Consider the following 17628-nt stretch of genomic DNA (forward strand, 5'->3'; position numbering starts at 1 on the left):
TTCTTAACTTGTATCCTTCGCCGCGCGACATCGCTGAGAGGGTGTGGCGAGGAAGGGTGCGTTGTGCAATATATGGTATTGATTCAGATTCTTATACTTACGGTGTCACCTTACAGTGTCACCAACTTACGGAGTCACCAAAGAATAATTTCCCTGAATATGGGACAATAAAGATTGATTATTATACCATTGCAGGTGCCATGGCTGCAATTATCGATGCTGGAGCCCCGTGTGACGTCCCTTCAGATGTGAATATTCTGATGACGAAGACTGATTTTATTTTAATGCAGAGTTCATTTTCCTTTGAATGTGCTTTTTTTCAATTCTCAATAAAATTTTATATATTGTAACTACATTTTCATGAGTATCAAAGTTTTCTACTCTGGGTTCTAATCCACTTCTCGTTATTCTAATCCACATCAGCTGATCAAATAATCTGACACCTGGTGCGCATATTTATCATCGTGAAAGAGAGAGCCGAGAATGTGAGTCGATTCCAAGATCAACGACATGGCGGTCGTGTTTGTTTCGGATAGCTTTGGTGATTAAAATCAAAATCGACTAATCCTTCATAATGTAATGTTCAATTTCTGACATATGTAATGTTCTTTCTGGAAAATTATGCAAAGATGAAAATTAAAAAGAAACAATGAATCCATGCAAATTAGCATGGTGACATATGGTTAAGGTGGCTGGTTTAAGACCCCCCTTTTTTCTTTTTCTTTTTGTGTACAAGATTGAGGCTCGTGTTAGAGCTAACATTAATGAAAAAAACAAAACAAAAAAAACGGACACATAAGACAAAATAAAGGGAGTGGGAGACAAGATGGGGAAAGAGAGGGAAGCACACAAGTACAACATTTGAGAGCAGGGACATCGGGAGATCCGTGGGAAGGAGATGGCTTGGGTGAGAGGAGGTGTGGGAAGGGGGGTGGGGGGTGGGAGAGGTAAAAAAAAACACTTGGACACTGCAAGGACTTCTAGGAAAGAATTCGGTATTTCAGAAAAGTGTATCTGGGGTGAATTAACAGGGGTAGAAAAGATCAAGGTTTTGGATGGGGGAAGTTAAGAGATGGTGGTGAACAGCTGTTTTAAAGACCTGGAGGGAGGAGTGGGATTGAAGAGAGTGAGGGAGTTTGTTCCAGAGGTGGGAGAAAAGAGGAATGAAAGAGTGAAGGTGACCAGAGAGTCTTGATTTTGGTAGTTTAACCATAAGAGGGTTGCAGGCAGATCTTGTGCGACCTGAAGGAATATTGGGGGGACAGAGCACAGAGAGAGCTGGGGGAGCAAGGCCGGAGAGGAGTCTGTAGAAGACAAAGACCACCAAGCTGCCTGCGGTGAGTGAGTGAAAGGCCCTCAGAGTTAGCTTCATCGCGGGAGATTCCAATGATTCTGAAAGCTTTGGTTTCAACAGCGTGCAGCCGAGCTAGGTGTGAGGCAGGAGCACCAGCCCAGCGGGGAGAGCAGTATTCCATTGAGCTGCAGATGAAAGCCTTGTATTTGGTGAGGAGCTCAGGTGTTCCAAGGAAGGACTTCGCACGACGGAGAATGCCCATTCGGCGACTGGCTTTGGAGGCCAGCTTGGAAATGTGTTTTTCCCAGGAAAGATCATGGCAGATTGTGAGACCCAAGAGCTTGAGTGACAGAACTTCTTGGAGAGGATTGTTGAGAAAATAGATGGGAGGGTTGTCCAGACGGCCTTTTTGAAGAGACATAGTGAGAGTGTGAGATTTTCAGGATTGAAAGACATGTTCCACTTGTTTGACCAGTTTGTGATTTTGTCCAGGTCTGCAGAGTGGGGAGGCTGCAGACTGCCGTTCTGAGGGATGAGGTATGGAGCGGCAGAGAGTGGAGTCATCAGCAAATAGATAGAGAGGATTTTCCAGAGAGTCGGAGAGTACATTGATGAAGACCAGAAAAAGCACAGGGCCCACAACACTGCCTTGGGGAACTCCAGCCTGAACAGGAAGGGGAGATTAGAGAAATCCATTCAGGGCCACACATTGACTACGACCAGAGAAGATGTCCGCAAGCCATGCGTGGAGATTTCCATGGATACCAAAGGAGGAGAGTTTGGTGAGCAGAGCAGGGTGCCAGACCGTATCGAAGGCACGTGATATGTCAAGGGAGACAGCTCTGATTTCCTGTTTGGCATTGAGGACCTCCATCCGTTGTTGAGACAGCAGAAGCAGCATGTCCAGAGTAGAGTGACCTGGTCTGAAACCAAATTGATAATCAGAGATCAAGTCATTGGAGAAGAGGAAGGATTTGATATCTGAAGCAATGATGGATTCCATGACTTTGCTGGTGATTGGGAGCAGGCTGATTGGTCGGTAGTTGCAAGGATCTGTTTTTGCACCTTGTCTGTGTAAAGTGGTAATGTTGGCTGATTTCCAAGCAGATGGCAGATGACCTTGAGCAAAAGAGAGGGTGAAGAGAACAGAGAGAGGAAGTGAAAGAGCAGCAGAGCAGGATTTTAGGACCCGTGGGCTGATGCCGTCTGGTCCAGTTGCAGAGTCAGTGTCGAGGATTGACAGAAACTTCTCCACCTTCTCAGTAGGGAAGGACACAGAGTCCAGGAGCAGCTGGGTACGACTGGGTACAGTGGGTCCAGAGACGGGTTTGGGACACAAGATTTTGAGGCAAACACAGAGTTGAGGCATTCAGCTTTTTCATGTGCGGAGTCAACTGTGTAGCCGTTTGAGGTAAGGGAGGGGATGGAGGGGGAACAAACACCAGAAACAGATTTGACCAGACACCACCAGGATTTGGAAGAGGGAGACAGGTTTGAGAGTAGAGAGATATTGTTTCCTGGCTCTCCTGAGAGTAGCTCTCTTTCTCTACTTTTTTCGCTCCTTCCTTGCATTCAGCTGTGGCCTCTCTGCCATACTGGGATCTATCACTCTTCCATGAGCCTCGATTTTTGTACACAAATATAGGGTTGTCGATGAGCACACACCAGAGCTGCAGACCAAATGCATAACTATACCTAACATTACAGGAGGGGCTGGACACAGGCCCACCAATTCACAACGGAGTATGACAATCAGGCTGGAGTAAGCATTAATCCAATATCATGAATGCAAGTTCAGGACAACAATAATTCAAACCGGGAGAATATGAATCATTAATTTGCTGATAGATAAGGGAATCTCCCTTAAGTTTGTGAATCATTGACAGAAACCCCATAATCGGGCATGGTCAGTCTCCCACAAATCCTTGTGTTACTGTTCCAGTTGAGGGTCCAAGGATTCTCAAGATCCACTGAACAATTCAGAGAGCACTGAACACATTGGCCACTGTGTCCATAATACAATCTTTCTTTCAATCCTCCACACCACATTCCTTCACTGACCAACCAACCAACCACACAACGGGACTCAACCACTCAATTACAACGCAAGTCGGGGGCAAATCTTCCCCATTATTCCCTGCTGCCCGGATTCGTCAGGGCAGCGCCGCCATGATCAGAGTGCCAATCGGTCCCCATGGCCCTTTCCCTCTTGTCTCTGTCTCTTTTCTCTCCCCCGTCTCTCTTCCCCCATCCCCTTTCTCCCTCCCCTCCTCCTCTGTCTTTCTTTCTCGGTGTCTCTGTGTCTCTCTCTGTAACTCTCTCTCTCCCTCTAACTAACTCTAACTCTCTCTAACTCTGTCGTGGCCCTGACTTTGTGAAGGTGGAGGTACACCATCCTGGAAGTGGGGGTAGTCTGGGTTGCTCCTGCGAGATGGATCGGCTGTCTCCGTGCAGCAGGCTTGTTAAAGAGAACTGTCCGGGGCTATACAACAACAACAACACCAACAACAACCACTCAATTATTAAAGTCAGAATCATCGATGCCAGTTGGCATCTGCTCCATTATTTCAGCTATTTCTGATTTCTCACCTCTCACTCTCACTAAGCAGTGTGGGAGCTCTTGCTCCTGCTGGTCTACCACTCACTGATCCCATCACCATCCCTTGTGAAGCTGACATGTGACAATCTTCTTGACTCACAATCACTCACTGATCCCATCACCATCCCTGGTGAAGCTGACATGTGACAATCTTCTTGACTCAGAATCACTCACTGATCCCATCACCATCCCTGGTGAAGCTGACATGTGACAGTCTTCCTGACTCACAATCATTCACTGATCCCATCACCATCCCTGGTGAAGCTGACATGTGACAGTCTTCCTGACTCACAATCATTCACTGATCCCATCACCATCCCTGGTGAAGCTGACATGTGACAGTCTTCTTGACTCACAATCATTCACTGATCCACATCTCTTTTTAAACCGAGCACAATTTATCCACATGCATGTCTATGTGCTAAACAACCCCAACACATAGTCTTTCCTTTCAGGGTACCCAGAGGTGTACGACTGCTTTGTCGCTAAAAATAATTGTGCATCACATTCAACAATTCCCCAAACTCCATACAAAGAAAACCTTCAGTACTCTGCTGGGTACGTATTCCTTCTCTTTCCCACTTTCAACAGAGATCTCCTGAGATCCACTCACATGATGCACCACTGGTCTCGTCGCATCTGTATTTTGACCCTGAATCTTTATAACCACAAACTTTATTGCCACCTCAATAAGTGCAGATACAAAGCTGGAGGATGAAACTGCTCAACTTGAACTTGCAGGTCTGCATTCAAGTCATTAAAATGAAAATCATTTGCCAGATTAAAAAACCTATGATGTTCACATCTGAAAGATATTTGCACGAGATGTTTTATGTCACTGGCAAGTTGTTGGAATATTTCTGGTGGGCATCACTTTCACTGATCCTGTTGTACCCCAGCCTATTCTGTATGAAAAGCAGGACCACAAAAACTTAATGAGGCACCACCATTTCGGAATGACACCAATGAAGATTTGGCTGTACACTTAATACCTTTAATTTTGGGCCCTTCAAAGAAGACACTAAATGAGCAGATGTCTCTACCTCAAACCTGGCATCGACGTCCACCTCAAATCTGGCGTTGACCTCCACCTCCAACCTGGCATCGATCTCCACCTCCAAACTGGCATCGATCTCCACCTCAAACCTGGCATCGATCTCCACCTCAAACCTGGCATCGATCTCCACCTCAAACCTGGCATCGATCTCCACCTCAAACCTGGCATCGATCTCCACCTCAAACCTGGCATCGATCTCCACCTCAAACCTGGCATCGATCTCCACCTCAAACCTGGCATCGATCTCCACCTCCAACCTGGCATCGATCTCCACCTCCAACCTGGCATCGATCTCCACCTCCAACCTGGCATCGATCTCCACCTCCAACCTGGCATCGATCTCCACCTCCAACCTGGCATCGATCTCCACCTCCAACCTGGCATCGATCTCCACCTCCAACCTGGCATCGATCTCCACCTCCAACCTGGCATCGATCTCCACCTCAAACCTGGCATCGATCTCCACCTCAAACCTGGCATCGATCTCCACCTCAAACCTGGCATCGATCTCCACCTCAAACCTGGCATCGATCTCCACCTCAAACCTGGCATCGATCTCCACCTCAAACCTGGCATCGATCTCCACCTCAAACCTGGCATCGATCTCCACCTCAAACCTGGCATCGATCTCCACCTCAAACCTGGCATCGATCTCCACCTCAAACCTGGCATCGATCTCCACCTCAAACCTGGCATCGATCTCCACCTCAAACCTGGCATCGATCTCCACCTCAAACCTGGCATCGATCTCCACCTCAAACCTGGCATCGATCTCCACCTCAAACCTGGCATCGATCTCCACCTCAAACCTGGCATCGATCTGCACCTCAAACCTGGCATCGATCTCCACCTCAAACCTGGCATCGATCTCCACCTCAAACCTGGCATCGATCTGCACCTCAAACCTGGCATCGATCTCCGCCTCAAACCTGGCATCGATCTCCGCCTCAAACCTGGCATCGATCTCCGCCTCAAACCTGGCATCGATCTCCGCCTCAAACCTGGCATCGATCTCCGCCTCAAACCTGGCATCGATCTCCGCCTCAAACCTGGCATCGATCTCCGCCTCAAACCTGGCATCGATCTCCGCCTCAAACCTGGCATCGATCTCCGCCTCAAACCTGGCATCGATCTCCGCCTCAAACCTGGCATCGATCTCCGCCTCAAACCTGGCATCGATCTCCGCCTCAAACCTGGCATCGATCTCCGCCTCAAACCTGGCATCGATCTCCGCCTCAAACCTGGCATCGATCTCCGCCTCAAACCTGGCATCGATCTCCGCCTCAAACCTGGCATCGATCTCCGCCTCAAACCTGGCATCGATCTCCGCCTCAAACCTGGCATCGATCTCCACCTCCAACCTGGCATCGATCTCCACCTCCAACCTGCCATCGATCTCCACCTCCAACCTGGCATCGATCTCCACCTCCAACCTGATCTCCACCTCCAACCTGGCATCGATCTCCACCTCCAACCTGGCATCGATCTCCACCTCAAACCTGGCATCGATCTCCACCTCCAACCTGGCAATCGCCAAAAGCGATTCTCATCACCCCTGCCACCAAAGGTAGTTGAGGTTATGTTTTCACCCCTGTTTGTCTACGTGTCTGTTTGACAGTGAGCACGATATCTCAAAACATTGTGCTCGGATTCGGCCGAAACTTGGTGCACACGTTGCGTATGTGACGAGGAGAAATTGATAAGATTTTTGTGAAGATCTGGATCCAGATCCGAGAATTTTTAAGTGATTCTTCACCATTAAGTAATGGCGCCAAAACGATATATAGTGTGGCATCTCAAAAAGTTGTGGACGGATTCGGACGAAATTTGGTGAATGAGTTGGATAGGTGTCAAGAACGATCTGATTCGATTTTGGTCCAGATCCAAATCCAGATCTGACCTATTGGTGGGATAGAAAATAAACCAGCTTGGCGGAGGTATGTGCTCTACAAAGTGGCCCGTGAGCAAGACTCTCTGCTCACCCTCACGCTTTCATTCCTCTTTTCTCCCGCCTCTGGAACAAACTCCCCCACTCCCTTCAATCCCACTCCTCCCTCCAAGTCTTTAAAACAGCTGTTAACCACCATCTCTTATCTTCCCCCATCCAAACCCTTGATTTTTTTCTACCCCCATTAATACACCCCAAATCCAAGTCTTTCAATCTTAGACTTCATTCCTGCAATTCCTAGTAGTATTAATTTGCTTTATAACGTGTACCCCTTCCCCCTCATCCTCCCCCCGTCCCCCATCCCCCGTCCCCACTCCCCAGCCCTCTCCCTTCCATAGATGTCCCGATGTCCCTGTTCTCTGCTGTTGTTATGCTTGTGTGCTTCCCTCTCTCTCCCCATATTGTCTCCCGCTCCCTTTATTATATGTTTTATGTGTTCATTTATGTTTTTTGTGTTTAATGTTAGCTCTAACATGAGCCTCGATCTTGTTTAAAATTTTTTTTTTTAATGTGCCGTTGTAGCTTTCTTTTTGCCTTTCACTTGCTTTCTGCAGATTAGTTAACATGGACGCCGACCTTCAGCTATAATTATTGTGAGTTTGTAAAATAGAAGTTATTCCATATAAAATAATTTCAATATTTTTAATGAGATGGAATTTGGCGATTGCAACAAATACAGTGTAAAAAGAACACTTATAATATGCATATAACTGTTTTGTTAATACAATTCTATTCCAGTATACTCAACTTGTAAAAGCTGTGAAAGATTGCTTTGTTTGAGGGCATTGAAGTAAACTGATTACTGACCATGGGGTGGGCAGAGTCCTGAGTGACTCTTCGCTGGAGTGAAGAACATGGCGAAGAAGAACATGAGCTGTGTCATCTCATTTCGTGCTTTTTTCACCCTGCATTTCTTCTGGAAAGAGAAACAATGCATTTCAAAAGACATTTATTTTTTGCTATTTTTTTAAAACTAAATTTGCATTTTTTAATTTTCGTAAATGTTGTACAAATTTGAAACTTATGCATTGATCGGGATGAGAAAGGAAACAAGAAATGTAGCTGCAATGCCTGGATGAAGTCCTGGAGGGAAGGTCGTCATTGAATGGCTTCCGAAAGGCTTCCAAAATTTTTGAGACATCGTGCTATATATCCGTTTTACTTCTCACTCAATGGTGAAGAATCACTTTAAAATTCTAGAATGCAGATTTGAATCTTAACCAAAATTGAAACAATTCTTCCTTGTCACCCACCCAACCTATCCACCAAGTTTTGTCCAAATTCGTCCACAACTTTGTGAGATATTGTGCTCTATGTCGTTTTTTGCCCTATCTTTCAATGGTGAAAAATCACTAAAATTCTAGTGTCCGGATCTTCACCAAAATCTAAACATTTCGTCCTGGTCACACACCGATCACTTTCACCAAGTTTTGTCCAAATTCGTCCACAACTTTGTGAGATATTGTGCTCTATGTCGTTTTTTGCCCTATCTTTCAATGGTGAAAAATCACTAAAATTCTAGTGTCCGGATCTTCACCAAAATCTAAACATTTCGTCCTGGTCACACACCGATCACTTTCACCAAATTTTGACCGAATCCATCCACGACTTTTTGAGATGTCCTGTTTACAAACAACCAGACAAACAAACAAGAAATATGTCGTGCAGAGCACAATACTTGTGAAATCCCTCGAATAAGTTATTCACCTTTGGCCTATGTTGACCTTAAAAATAATTTGTGGTTCAATTCAGTAATCTGATGTACGAATCCTCTTCAAATTTCAAATCAGTCGGAGGAAAAGTGAGGATTTTTAGAAATTCCACCTTCGTTGTTGACCTTTGGCCTATGTTGACCTATTGGCCTACGTTGACCTCAAAAATAATTGGTAGTTGAATTCAGTGACCTGATATGCAAATCCTTTTAAAATTTAATGTCAATCGGATGAAAATTGACAATTTTAGAAATTTGATGAAGTTGTTGACCTTTGGCCCATGTTGACCTTTTGTCCTTAAAATCAATAAGCTTCTTCCTTATGACCAGGTCGACCGTTTGGTGAGGTTTTCCAAAGATCGTTTTAAAATTGTGACATGTCAGCAATTGACAAACAAACAGGCAGAATAACACACAAGACCAACCAATATATTTGAAAGATCTTTAACTTTCGCTGGTAACAAACAGCCAATCAGAGAGGGGGTGAAAACATAACGTCCATGCACTTTCCGTGCTGGAGATAATAATGATGTCTCATGGTCGAGCAAAGCAGAGTTAGAATGTAAGAGCATCACAGTGATAGAGGACAAGTGGACATGGGAATTATTCATCAATCGGACATGATGCATTTATACACTATTTTATTTTAAAAGCTGATTGTAAACAAATTTTTTAAAGTGATGCATTTACACTCCACATTGACAATATGTTACCCACCGTATCGTTAGTGACATGTCCATTTTTCTCATTCTGCTGGTGGAATCAAATCAACAAATGTAGTGCATTTCAAACTGGTGAGCCGTGGAAAAAAAAACACCCCAAAAAGCATAACCAGCACATGGTGGCTTCTTTATACTCGGTTGCAATGGCAGCTGGACGTGGTGCTCGTACAAGAGCTCTGGACCTGAGAATCGTGAGAAGAGCAATGGGAATGGGAGATATCGCTTGCACACGCAGGGGTGCAGGCGATGCGCTCATTCAGCACTTGTTCATACTCGCATTGCAATTGGACTCTACTGGCAGCGGCCTCTCTGCAATTCCTTCATCCTCAGGTAAAGAGACACTCCATTGCCCTTTGAAACGATTCCGCAGCTTCTAAAAGGAATGCATTCAAAGTTATCAGAATAATATTGTCACAAACTTTTTTCTTTCTCAAACCGTGGGTTTGGGGACGGTGTGGTTTCAGACTCATCAAGTTCAAAGTTCAGGTTAATCCAGGTTTTTGAAAGGGTAGGGTGGGGGGAGTCGAAAAACTCGAAAAAAAGGGTAAAAAATCAATGGCAGAAAAAACTACTAGAAGCGCATTCGGTAGAGAGCATACCTTCACCAGGCTGAACAGTTTACGGTGTGTATCCCACTGATGGGCCGGATCTGGATTTGGACCTGAACCAAAATATCATCGACTTGTTATTGTCACTTACCCAACTCATCCACGTGGTTTTGTTATCCACAACTTTTGATACATTATGGTATATATCGTTTTTTGGCCCTTTCACTCAATGGTGAAGAAATACTTAAAAAATAAATAATTATTCTATCCGTATTCGCTTCTTCAGCAAAATCGAATTGATTCTTCCTTGTCACACACCCAACCGGTCCACCAGGTTTCATCCAAATCCGTCGACAACTTTTTGAGATATCCTGCTTTGTATCGGTTTTAGCCCGATCTCCCAATGGTGGAGAATCACTTAGAAATTAAATAATTCTCGTATCCGAATCCATATTCAGATCTTCAATAAAATTGAATCGATTAGTCCTTGTCACACACCCAACCGGTCCACCAAGTTTCATCCAAATACGTCCACAACTTTTTGAGATATCCTGCTATGTATCGGTCTTAGCCCAATCACTCAATGCTGAAGAATCACTTCCAAATTAAATAATTCTCGAATCCGAATCCATATTCAGATCTTCACTAAAATGGAATCGATTCGTCCTTGTCACACACCCCACCTGTCCACCAAGTTTCATCGAAATACATCCATAACTTTTTGAGATATCCTGTTCAGACAGACAAATAAACAGATAGTGAAAACATAACCTCCACGACCTTAGGGTGGTGGAGGTAAAATCAGTAGAAAACGATGGTATTCATCGAATACTTACCTTGCGCAGTCAACTTGTTGCGAGTCAACTCTTCTGTTTTTGAACATTTTTTTCTTTGATCCAATATGGCTGCCAGACCAGGTGAGCGATTACATCATAAATTTATATTCTCTCATATAATTGTTGCATATATCACGCTCAATACATTTCAAACTGATCAGACTAAGCGTTGTCCCTGTCGAATTATGACGCCATAATTATGGCACCAATGACGTCATCGTTAACAACACCAATTCCTCATATGGAGTTCTTTACAATGAGCCATGTTTCAATTTTTTCCATGCAGCGGTTTTGGAGATATAGAGGTGCAACGTTTTTCGGTTTTTCCAAGATGGCGCCTGTACCACATGACCTATGACGTCATGATTAGCATTAAAATATTCTATAGGAGGAGGCGCTCCTATGGTGAAAATTTCGTGTCCATCAGACCAACAGTTGCTGAGAAAAAAAAAATTCACAATGATCGGATAAGTGTTGTACTTGTCGAATTATAACGTCATAACGAAGGCACCGATGACATCATCATTAACATATCTTATTCCCAAGGGCAGTACTTGACAATGCGCCATGTTTAAATTTTTTCCAGGGAGTGGTTTCGGTGATATAGAGGTGCAACTTTTTCGACTTTTTCCAAGATGGCGTCTGTATCACGTCACCTATGACATCATAATTATGAATAAAAACTTATACAGGTGGAGGCGCTCCTATGGTAAAATTTTGTGTCAATCGGACCAACGGTTGCCGAGAAAATGGATTTTTAAAATGTAGACACGTACGGCACACGTACACACTTGAATGCTTAACCGCGCTTTTCGCTTCGCGAGCGCAGGGTAAACATGCATGTCAAGGCATTCCTGTCGATGCACTGTGACAATTTGAAATTGATGGTTCTTAATGTCAATAAGACATTATAAATGTTTTTTTGCCGCTCAGCAGGACACCATGACTGAGTATCCATGCTAATTAGTATAGAACACGTTTTGAACACGAACACGATTTTGGTAAATTGTCTAAAGAAAATGTAAAGAAACTACAGGGTGATGTGGGTGGGTCGGCCCAGGGAAGAGTTTAATAACTTTCACAGTTTTCATTCAATATCTTTCATTTTTCAGGGGGTCTGAACTGACTTAAGGGAGAGTTTGTCTAACAAATTTCTTGAATCTGTATCATTGACACGCCATATCGTGGACACCTCGAGAGATCAACATCATCAAAGAAAACTATAGGACAATTCTGATAACAGTGCATACAAATGATATCAAGAACTTTGCTCGATGTGTTGTCCTCTGCAGTGAGCGAAATGGTGCCCATTTGGAGCTTATCAAACATCGACGTCATCAGTAATTTCATTGCACAACTGTCCAATTTCTTTGTAGACAACTGAACGTCGCCCGAGGCATTATGTTTTCGGGTTGTCCGTCCGGCTGTCCGTCTGAGATAGGTTTTCGTTACCGTGATAGCTTGAGAATGGCTAAAGGGATCTTAGTTAAACTTGGTGCAGGTATGTATAATGAGGTAAAGATGAGCTGATTAGATTTTGGGGTCATGATGTCAAAGGTCAGAGGTCATGTTAGGTAAAAATCCTGTTAACTTGTGAACCAGTGATAGGATTTTGACCAAATTTGGTATAATTATGTAGAATGATGTAAAGATGAACTGATTAGATGTTGGGCTCAAGAGGTCAAAATCTGTAATATATCTATAACTTGAGAACTGCTGAAGTGATCTCATTAAAACTTGGTACAGGTATCTACAGACTTGGCATTTAATATGGAATATTTTTTTTTTCTTGACTTGGGTTTACTTTCTTAACTCAGTATATCAATCTGGTGAGTTTCTTTTACACTTTGGTGATTTATTTGTTAAAAGAACCATGTCACTGATTGTCTGTCGCAGCAAGAAGTCAAAAACAGGATTATATCACAGGTGGCGTGGCAAAATGTACGGACAGGTGCATTTGATGATTGGATTCACAGTCGGGTATACAAGGGTTGTTGCGTTCTGTATTAGTGGAAAACAACTGCTGCACGTCTCCAAAAGTTATTGCCGCTTCCTCTGGAGATGGTCCGTCAACTCGACAATGCTGTTTGTCATGGAGTGGTGGCTTTACGAAATTACGGCATGAAACAGCGTGCTATTGCTCGGCAGTATGGCATCACTCAAGGTCAGGTGTCAAAGATCCTGAAACGAAATGCTCAGAGGGGTGTCCCTACTCCAATACCGAGGCCAGGACGTCCCCGCAGAACCACAAGGAGGGATGAACGCCAGCTGCACCGGTTAGTCCGCAATGGCCGTACCAAGTCAGCTAATCGGCTATGGGCTGCGTGGCAGCAACTGACACATGTGCCTGTATCCAGAAGGCTAGTCAACCAATGACTGGTTCAAGCAGGCTATCGTGCCAGTCGTCCCCTGAGAAAGCCACGCCTGACCAGACAACACCGCCAGCGCCGATTGCAGTGGGCCAGAGAGCACCGTCAGTGGCAGCCAGGACACTGGAATCACGTGATCTTCAGTGACGAGTCTAGATTTCTGGGCTATCGTCAAGATGGCCGCGTCCGAGTGCGCAGACAAGTGCATGAAGCCAACAACAAAGATTGTATAGTGCCAAGAGTCCAAGCTGGAGGTGGTGGGGTGACCGTTTGGGCTGCTTTTCATGCAGGGGGCAAAACTGACCTGGTTGTTTTGAATGGAAACCTGAACCAGTTCAAGTACAGGGCCATTCTGGAAGAAACATTGCTTCCATTTGCTCGTGCAGCCTTTCGCGGAAACTTTGTCTTCCAAGATGACAATGCACGGCCTCATCGTGCTCGCATGATCCAACACTTTCTTGCTGACCGTGGTGTAGAGCATATGGAGTGGCCTGCCATGTCCCCGGATGTGAATCCGATAGAGAACTTGTGGGCAGAATTAACGCGTCAAATCGACCACTTGGACCAGCAACCGACCTCTGTGCCTGAATTGCAGCAGGCTATTGTCACTGCATGGCAAGCGATTCCTGTCCAAACCTTGGCAAATCTCGTGAACAGCATGCCTCAACGTGTACGTGCTCTCCTGAATGCTCGTGGGGGTTACACGAAGTACTGAACTGTAATTTTACTGTCCGTAATCCCAGTCGTAATGTAACTTTTGTTTTTGTTAAAAAAAATTTTGGCTAATGTGCAAAATAAAGAGATGCTTCTGGAAAACGTACAGAAGTTTAACACAGTACTGTCCATGAATTGAGTTCGATATCAGTTTACATCACTTTCAAGGATCAATTTATTTGTTTCGAAATGTCAAATGTGATTTTTGTTTCTTTTAAAGGTCACATTAACAAAATCTAGAATAATTTCAACATAATTCTAATGAACTTTTGGTTCTAAGACATCTTGAAAGGTAAGTTCACCCCCACAATAAAAATATTCCATATTAAATGCCAAGTCGGTATAATGATGTAAAGATTAACCGATTAGATTTTGGGGGCACAGTTTGTCTCAACAATTGATGGAGGTCCTCAATGCCAAACAGGAAATCAGAGCTGTCTCCCTTGACATATCATGTGCCTTCGATACGGTCTGGCACCCTGCTCTGCTCACCAAACTCTCCTCCTATGGTATCCATGGAAATCTCCACACATGGCTTGCGGACGTCCTCTCTGGTCGCAGTCAACGTGTGGCCCTGAATGGGTTTCTCTCATCTCCCCTTCCTGTTCAGGCTGGAGCTCCTCAAGGCAGTGTTCTGGGCCCTGTGCTTTTTCTGGTCTTCATTAATGATCTCTCCGACTCTCTGGAAAATCCTCTCTATCTCTTTGCTGGTGATGGGCATTGAGGAAGTTAGGAGTAGAGGAATGGTTGATCAGAGTAGTGATGGCAATGTACAAAAGAGCGCGCACAGCTCTAAGGATGAAGGATGGGAACAGTGGTGAGTTTGAGGTGAAGGTGGGAGTGCATCAGGGGTCGGTACTAAGTCCACTACTATTTGTAGTTGTGATGGAGGTGCTGGCTCAGAATGTAAAGGAGGGTTTACCGTGGGAGTTGTTGTATGCAGATGATCTGGTGTTGATTGCGGAAAGTATGGATGGACTGAAGGAAAAGATGAACAAGTGGAAGGATTGTATGGAGACAAAAGGTCTAAAAAAAAAAAAAACACCTTTAGAGGCCATTTTTCCCCGCAAGCGGGGGTTGGCCTTTTTCGGGAACTGTGGTTGTTGTTGTTTTTCGGTCCCCTTTTTGAAGCAATGTTTTACGGCCGGATGCCCTCCCTGACGCCAACCCTTTTTGCCACCTTTAACGACAAGCAGGGAATTACCAGTGAACTGGTACTCAATTTGCCGACCTCGGAAGGATGACAGGCTGAGTCAACCCCCCTGGCGTTAATTCAGCGATTGACCGGGATTCCGAACCCAGGATCCGAGGATCCTAAGCCGGCACCCTAGCCGCTAGCCCAACACCAGGGACTAGAGACAAAAGGTCTGAAGGTGAATATTGGAAAGACGAAGGTGATGGCAAGTGGTAAAGCATGTGGTGAGGTGGAAAGAACTGGGAAGTGGCCCTGTGCTGTGTGCAGGAAGGGTGTCGGAGTGAACTCCATTCAATGTACAATGTGCGCTGAGTGGGTTCATCAAAAATGTAGTGGTCTGAGAGGGTCATTAACCAGTGTGGCAGCTACATTCAAGTGGAAGGTGTGCACAGAAGGAGCTGCAGATGGAGGAAATGTTGAGTTGGATCTTGGAGATGGTGGGAAGCTGGAAGGTGTGAAAACATTTTGCTACCTCGGAGACATGCTGAATGGAGAAGGTGGATCAGACTCGGCAACGGTTACTAGAGTGAGATGTGCATGGAAGAAGTTTCGGGAACTGAGTGGCGTGCTGATGAGGGGAGTGTCGTTGAAGCTGAAGGGAAAGGTGTATGCTGCATGTGTGAGAAGTGTTATGATTTATGGGAGTGAGACATGGGTAATGAACGTAGAGCAGCAACGAAGGCTGGAAAGGGTGGAAATGCGAATTGTTCGGTGGATATGTGGAGTATCGTTGAGAGAGAGGAAGACAAATGATGAATTGCGAAAGATGATGGGAATAGAGCCTGTGATTGATGCTGTGAAGAGGAACAGGGTGAGATGGTTTGGGCATGTGTTGAGGAAGGATGAAAGTGACTGGTTGAGAAGAGTGATGGAAATGAATGTAGAAGGAAGTAGAGGACGGGGAAGACCGAGAAAGACTTGGCTGAAGATGGTGGAAGAAGAAATGCGGGCAAGGAGGTTAACAAGGAGAGATGCAGAACATAGGGCAAAATGGAGAAGATTGTCATAGGGACCGCAAGGCTAACCCCCGCTCTCGCAGGGAAAATGGCCTTAAAATGCACGTTGTTGTTGTTTGCTGGTGACTCCACTCTCTGCCGCTCCATTCCTCATCCCTGAGATCGGCAGTCTGCAGCCTCCTCACTCTCTACAGACCTGGACAAAATCACAGACTGGTCAAACAAGTGGAACATGTCTTTCAATCCTGACAAATCTCACACTCTTACAATGTCTCTCCGAAAGGACCGACTGGACAACCCTCCCATCTACTTTCTCAACAATCCTCTCCAAGAAGTTCTGTCGCTCAAGCTTTTGGGTCTCACTATCTGCCATGATCTTTCCTGGGAAAACCACATTTCCAAGCTGGATTAACTGATTAGATTTTGGGGTCCCGAGGTGAAAGGCCAAAAGTCAGTCATGTCAGGTAAGATTGTGATAACTTCTGAACTGCTGAAGGGATTGAAATTAAAACTTGGTGCAGGTATGTATGATGGAAACATGAACTGATTAAATTTGGGGGTCAAGAGGTCAAAGGTCAGAGGTCATGTCACGTAAAAATAAGATAATTTGAGAACATCTGAATGGATTTAAATTAAACTTGGTACAAGTATTATAATGATGTCATAATGTGGGCGGAGGTATATCAGATGACATCGAAGAGTGTCCTTCTAGTTGGTTATTGAATTGCAGGTGAATGTTACATTTTTAAAATGTTTTATAAGGTGGACAATAAATTATCTTGAATCTTGAATATACAGTACCTGAATAATTTGTGAAAAAGAAAATACCAAAAAAATGAAAAGAGGAAATCCACATCTCGTAGATCCTTTCACTCACATCCTGTACTTTTCTGCGTCGGCAAAGTGAATTTTCTCAAAAAAAAAATGTTGCGAAAGGTATGCCAACCTCCGTGGACAAAAAGCTAAAGTGACGTGGACAAAAATCTAGAGGATGTAGAAACAAATGATGTACGATGTCAATATGATGGGTTGGTTGAGCGATTTAGAGCTTCGACCCTCACCTGCGATGTCTGCATAGAAGAGACAATTGCCTGTCCGCTTGCCCATACAGTGGGACTGAAAGCCATGCCAGCCTGTTTTGTCATAAACTTTGTTACTTTGTCTAAACTGTGGGAAAGAGATGGACAGAGATGAAGTATGAACTGTGATTGCTGTGTTTGAACAGTTCCAATCCACCCCCATGTAGATATTAAGGTGGTTAAATGTGCTTAGTGAGTTGTAAATGTGCTGCTTATGTGCTTTTAAACATGTGCTTTGCTTTGTGTGCTTATCTGTACAAAATGTGTTTATTTGCCTTCAGCGTGTTTCGATAAAAATGAATGTGTGTTTAAGAATAAGTGTAGTGTAGTCAAAATAGATAGATTAGTGGGTCCATAGGTGCATATGTAGGTTAAACTACACAGTTTGCAGGCGTGTGCGTGTGCGTGTGTCGTTTGTTGTTACCTCCATTTGCGGGTTTCAGAAGGTTGAACGGAGTCCTCCAAGGGTTGAAAGTGTCCACCTCTGCTTCGGTAAGGAATCACAGGCCATGGACTATAAGCTGTGGAATTTTTATTGCTCTCAGAATTTTGTTCCGAGGGCTCTTTTCAGGATCATCACCGAACCCCGGATTGCCTCCA

The 17628-nt window shown here is 44.6% G+C and overlaps 3 protein-coding genes across 14 annotated transcripts in view; 2 read left to right on the top strand and 1 right to left on the bottom strand.

Annotated features, from left to right (window-relative positions):
* LOC144892684 (uncharacterized) overlaps positions 1-355 on the top strand; it is an 88328-nt gene extending 87973 nt beyond the window's left edge. For all 8 annotated transcript variants that reach the window (XR_013623898.1, XR_013623900.1, XR_013623899.1 and 5 more), the window contains one exon: positions 196-355. The gene's annotated coding sequence lies outside the window, so the exon portion shown is untranslated. The remainder of the gene's footprint in view (positions 1-195) is intronic.
* Positions 1-10073, bottom strand: part of LOC137428924 (scavenger receptor cysteine-rich domain-containing group B protein-like) — an 87424-nt gene extending 77351 nt beyond the window's left edge. For 3 of the 5 annotated variants that reach the window (XM_078780805.1, XM_078780803.1, XM_078780802.1), the window contains exon 1: positions 7706-8141. In XM_078780805.1, coding sequence (XP_078636931.1) covers positions 7706-7847 — 142 coding nt within the window. In that variant the 5' untranslated portion in view covers positions 7848-8141. Of the gene's footprint in view, positions 1-7705; positions 8142-9326; positions 9822-9930 lie in introns of those variants that run through there. The other 2 variants (XM_068118798.2, XM_078780806.1) reach the window with 2 other exon arrangements.
* A 7275-nt stretch (positions 10074-17348) lies between these two features.
* LOC137428919 (adenine phosphoribosyltransferase-like) overlaps positions 17349-17628 on the top strand; it is a 90089-nt gene continuing 89809 nt past the window's right edge. The window contains exon 1 of the mRNA XM_068118790.2: positions 17349-17520. The gene's annotated coding sequence lies outside the window, so the exon portion shown is untranslated. The remainder of the gene's footprint in view (positions 17521-17628) is intronic.

The sequence above is a fragment of the Myxine glutinosa genome, chromosome 6 (assembly GCF_964187855.1).
Source record: "Myxine glutinosa chromosome 6, kmMyxGlut1.1, whole genome shotgun sequence".
Classification (NCBI taxonomy): Eukaryota; Metazoa; Chordata; class Myxini; order Myxiniformes; family Myxinidae; genus Myxine; species Myxine glutinosa.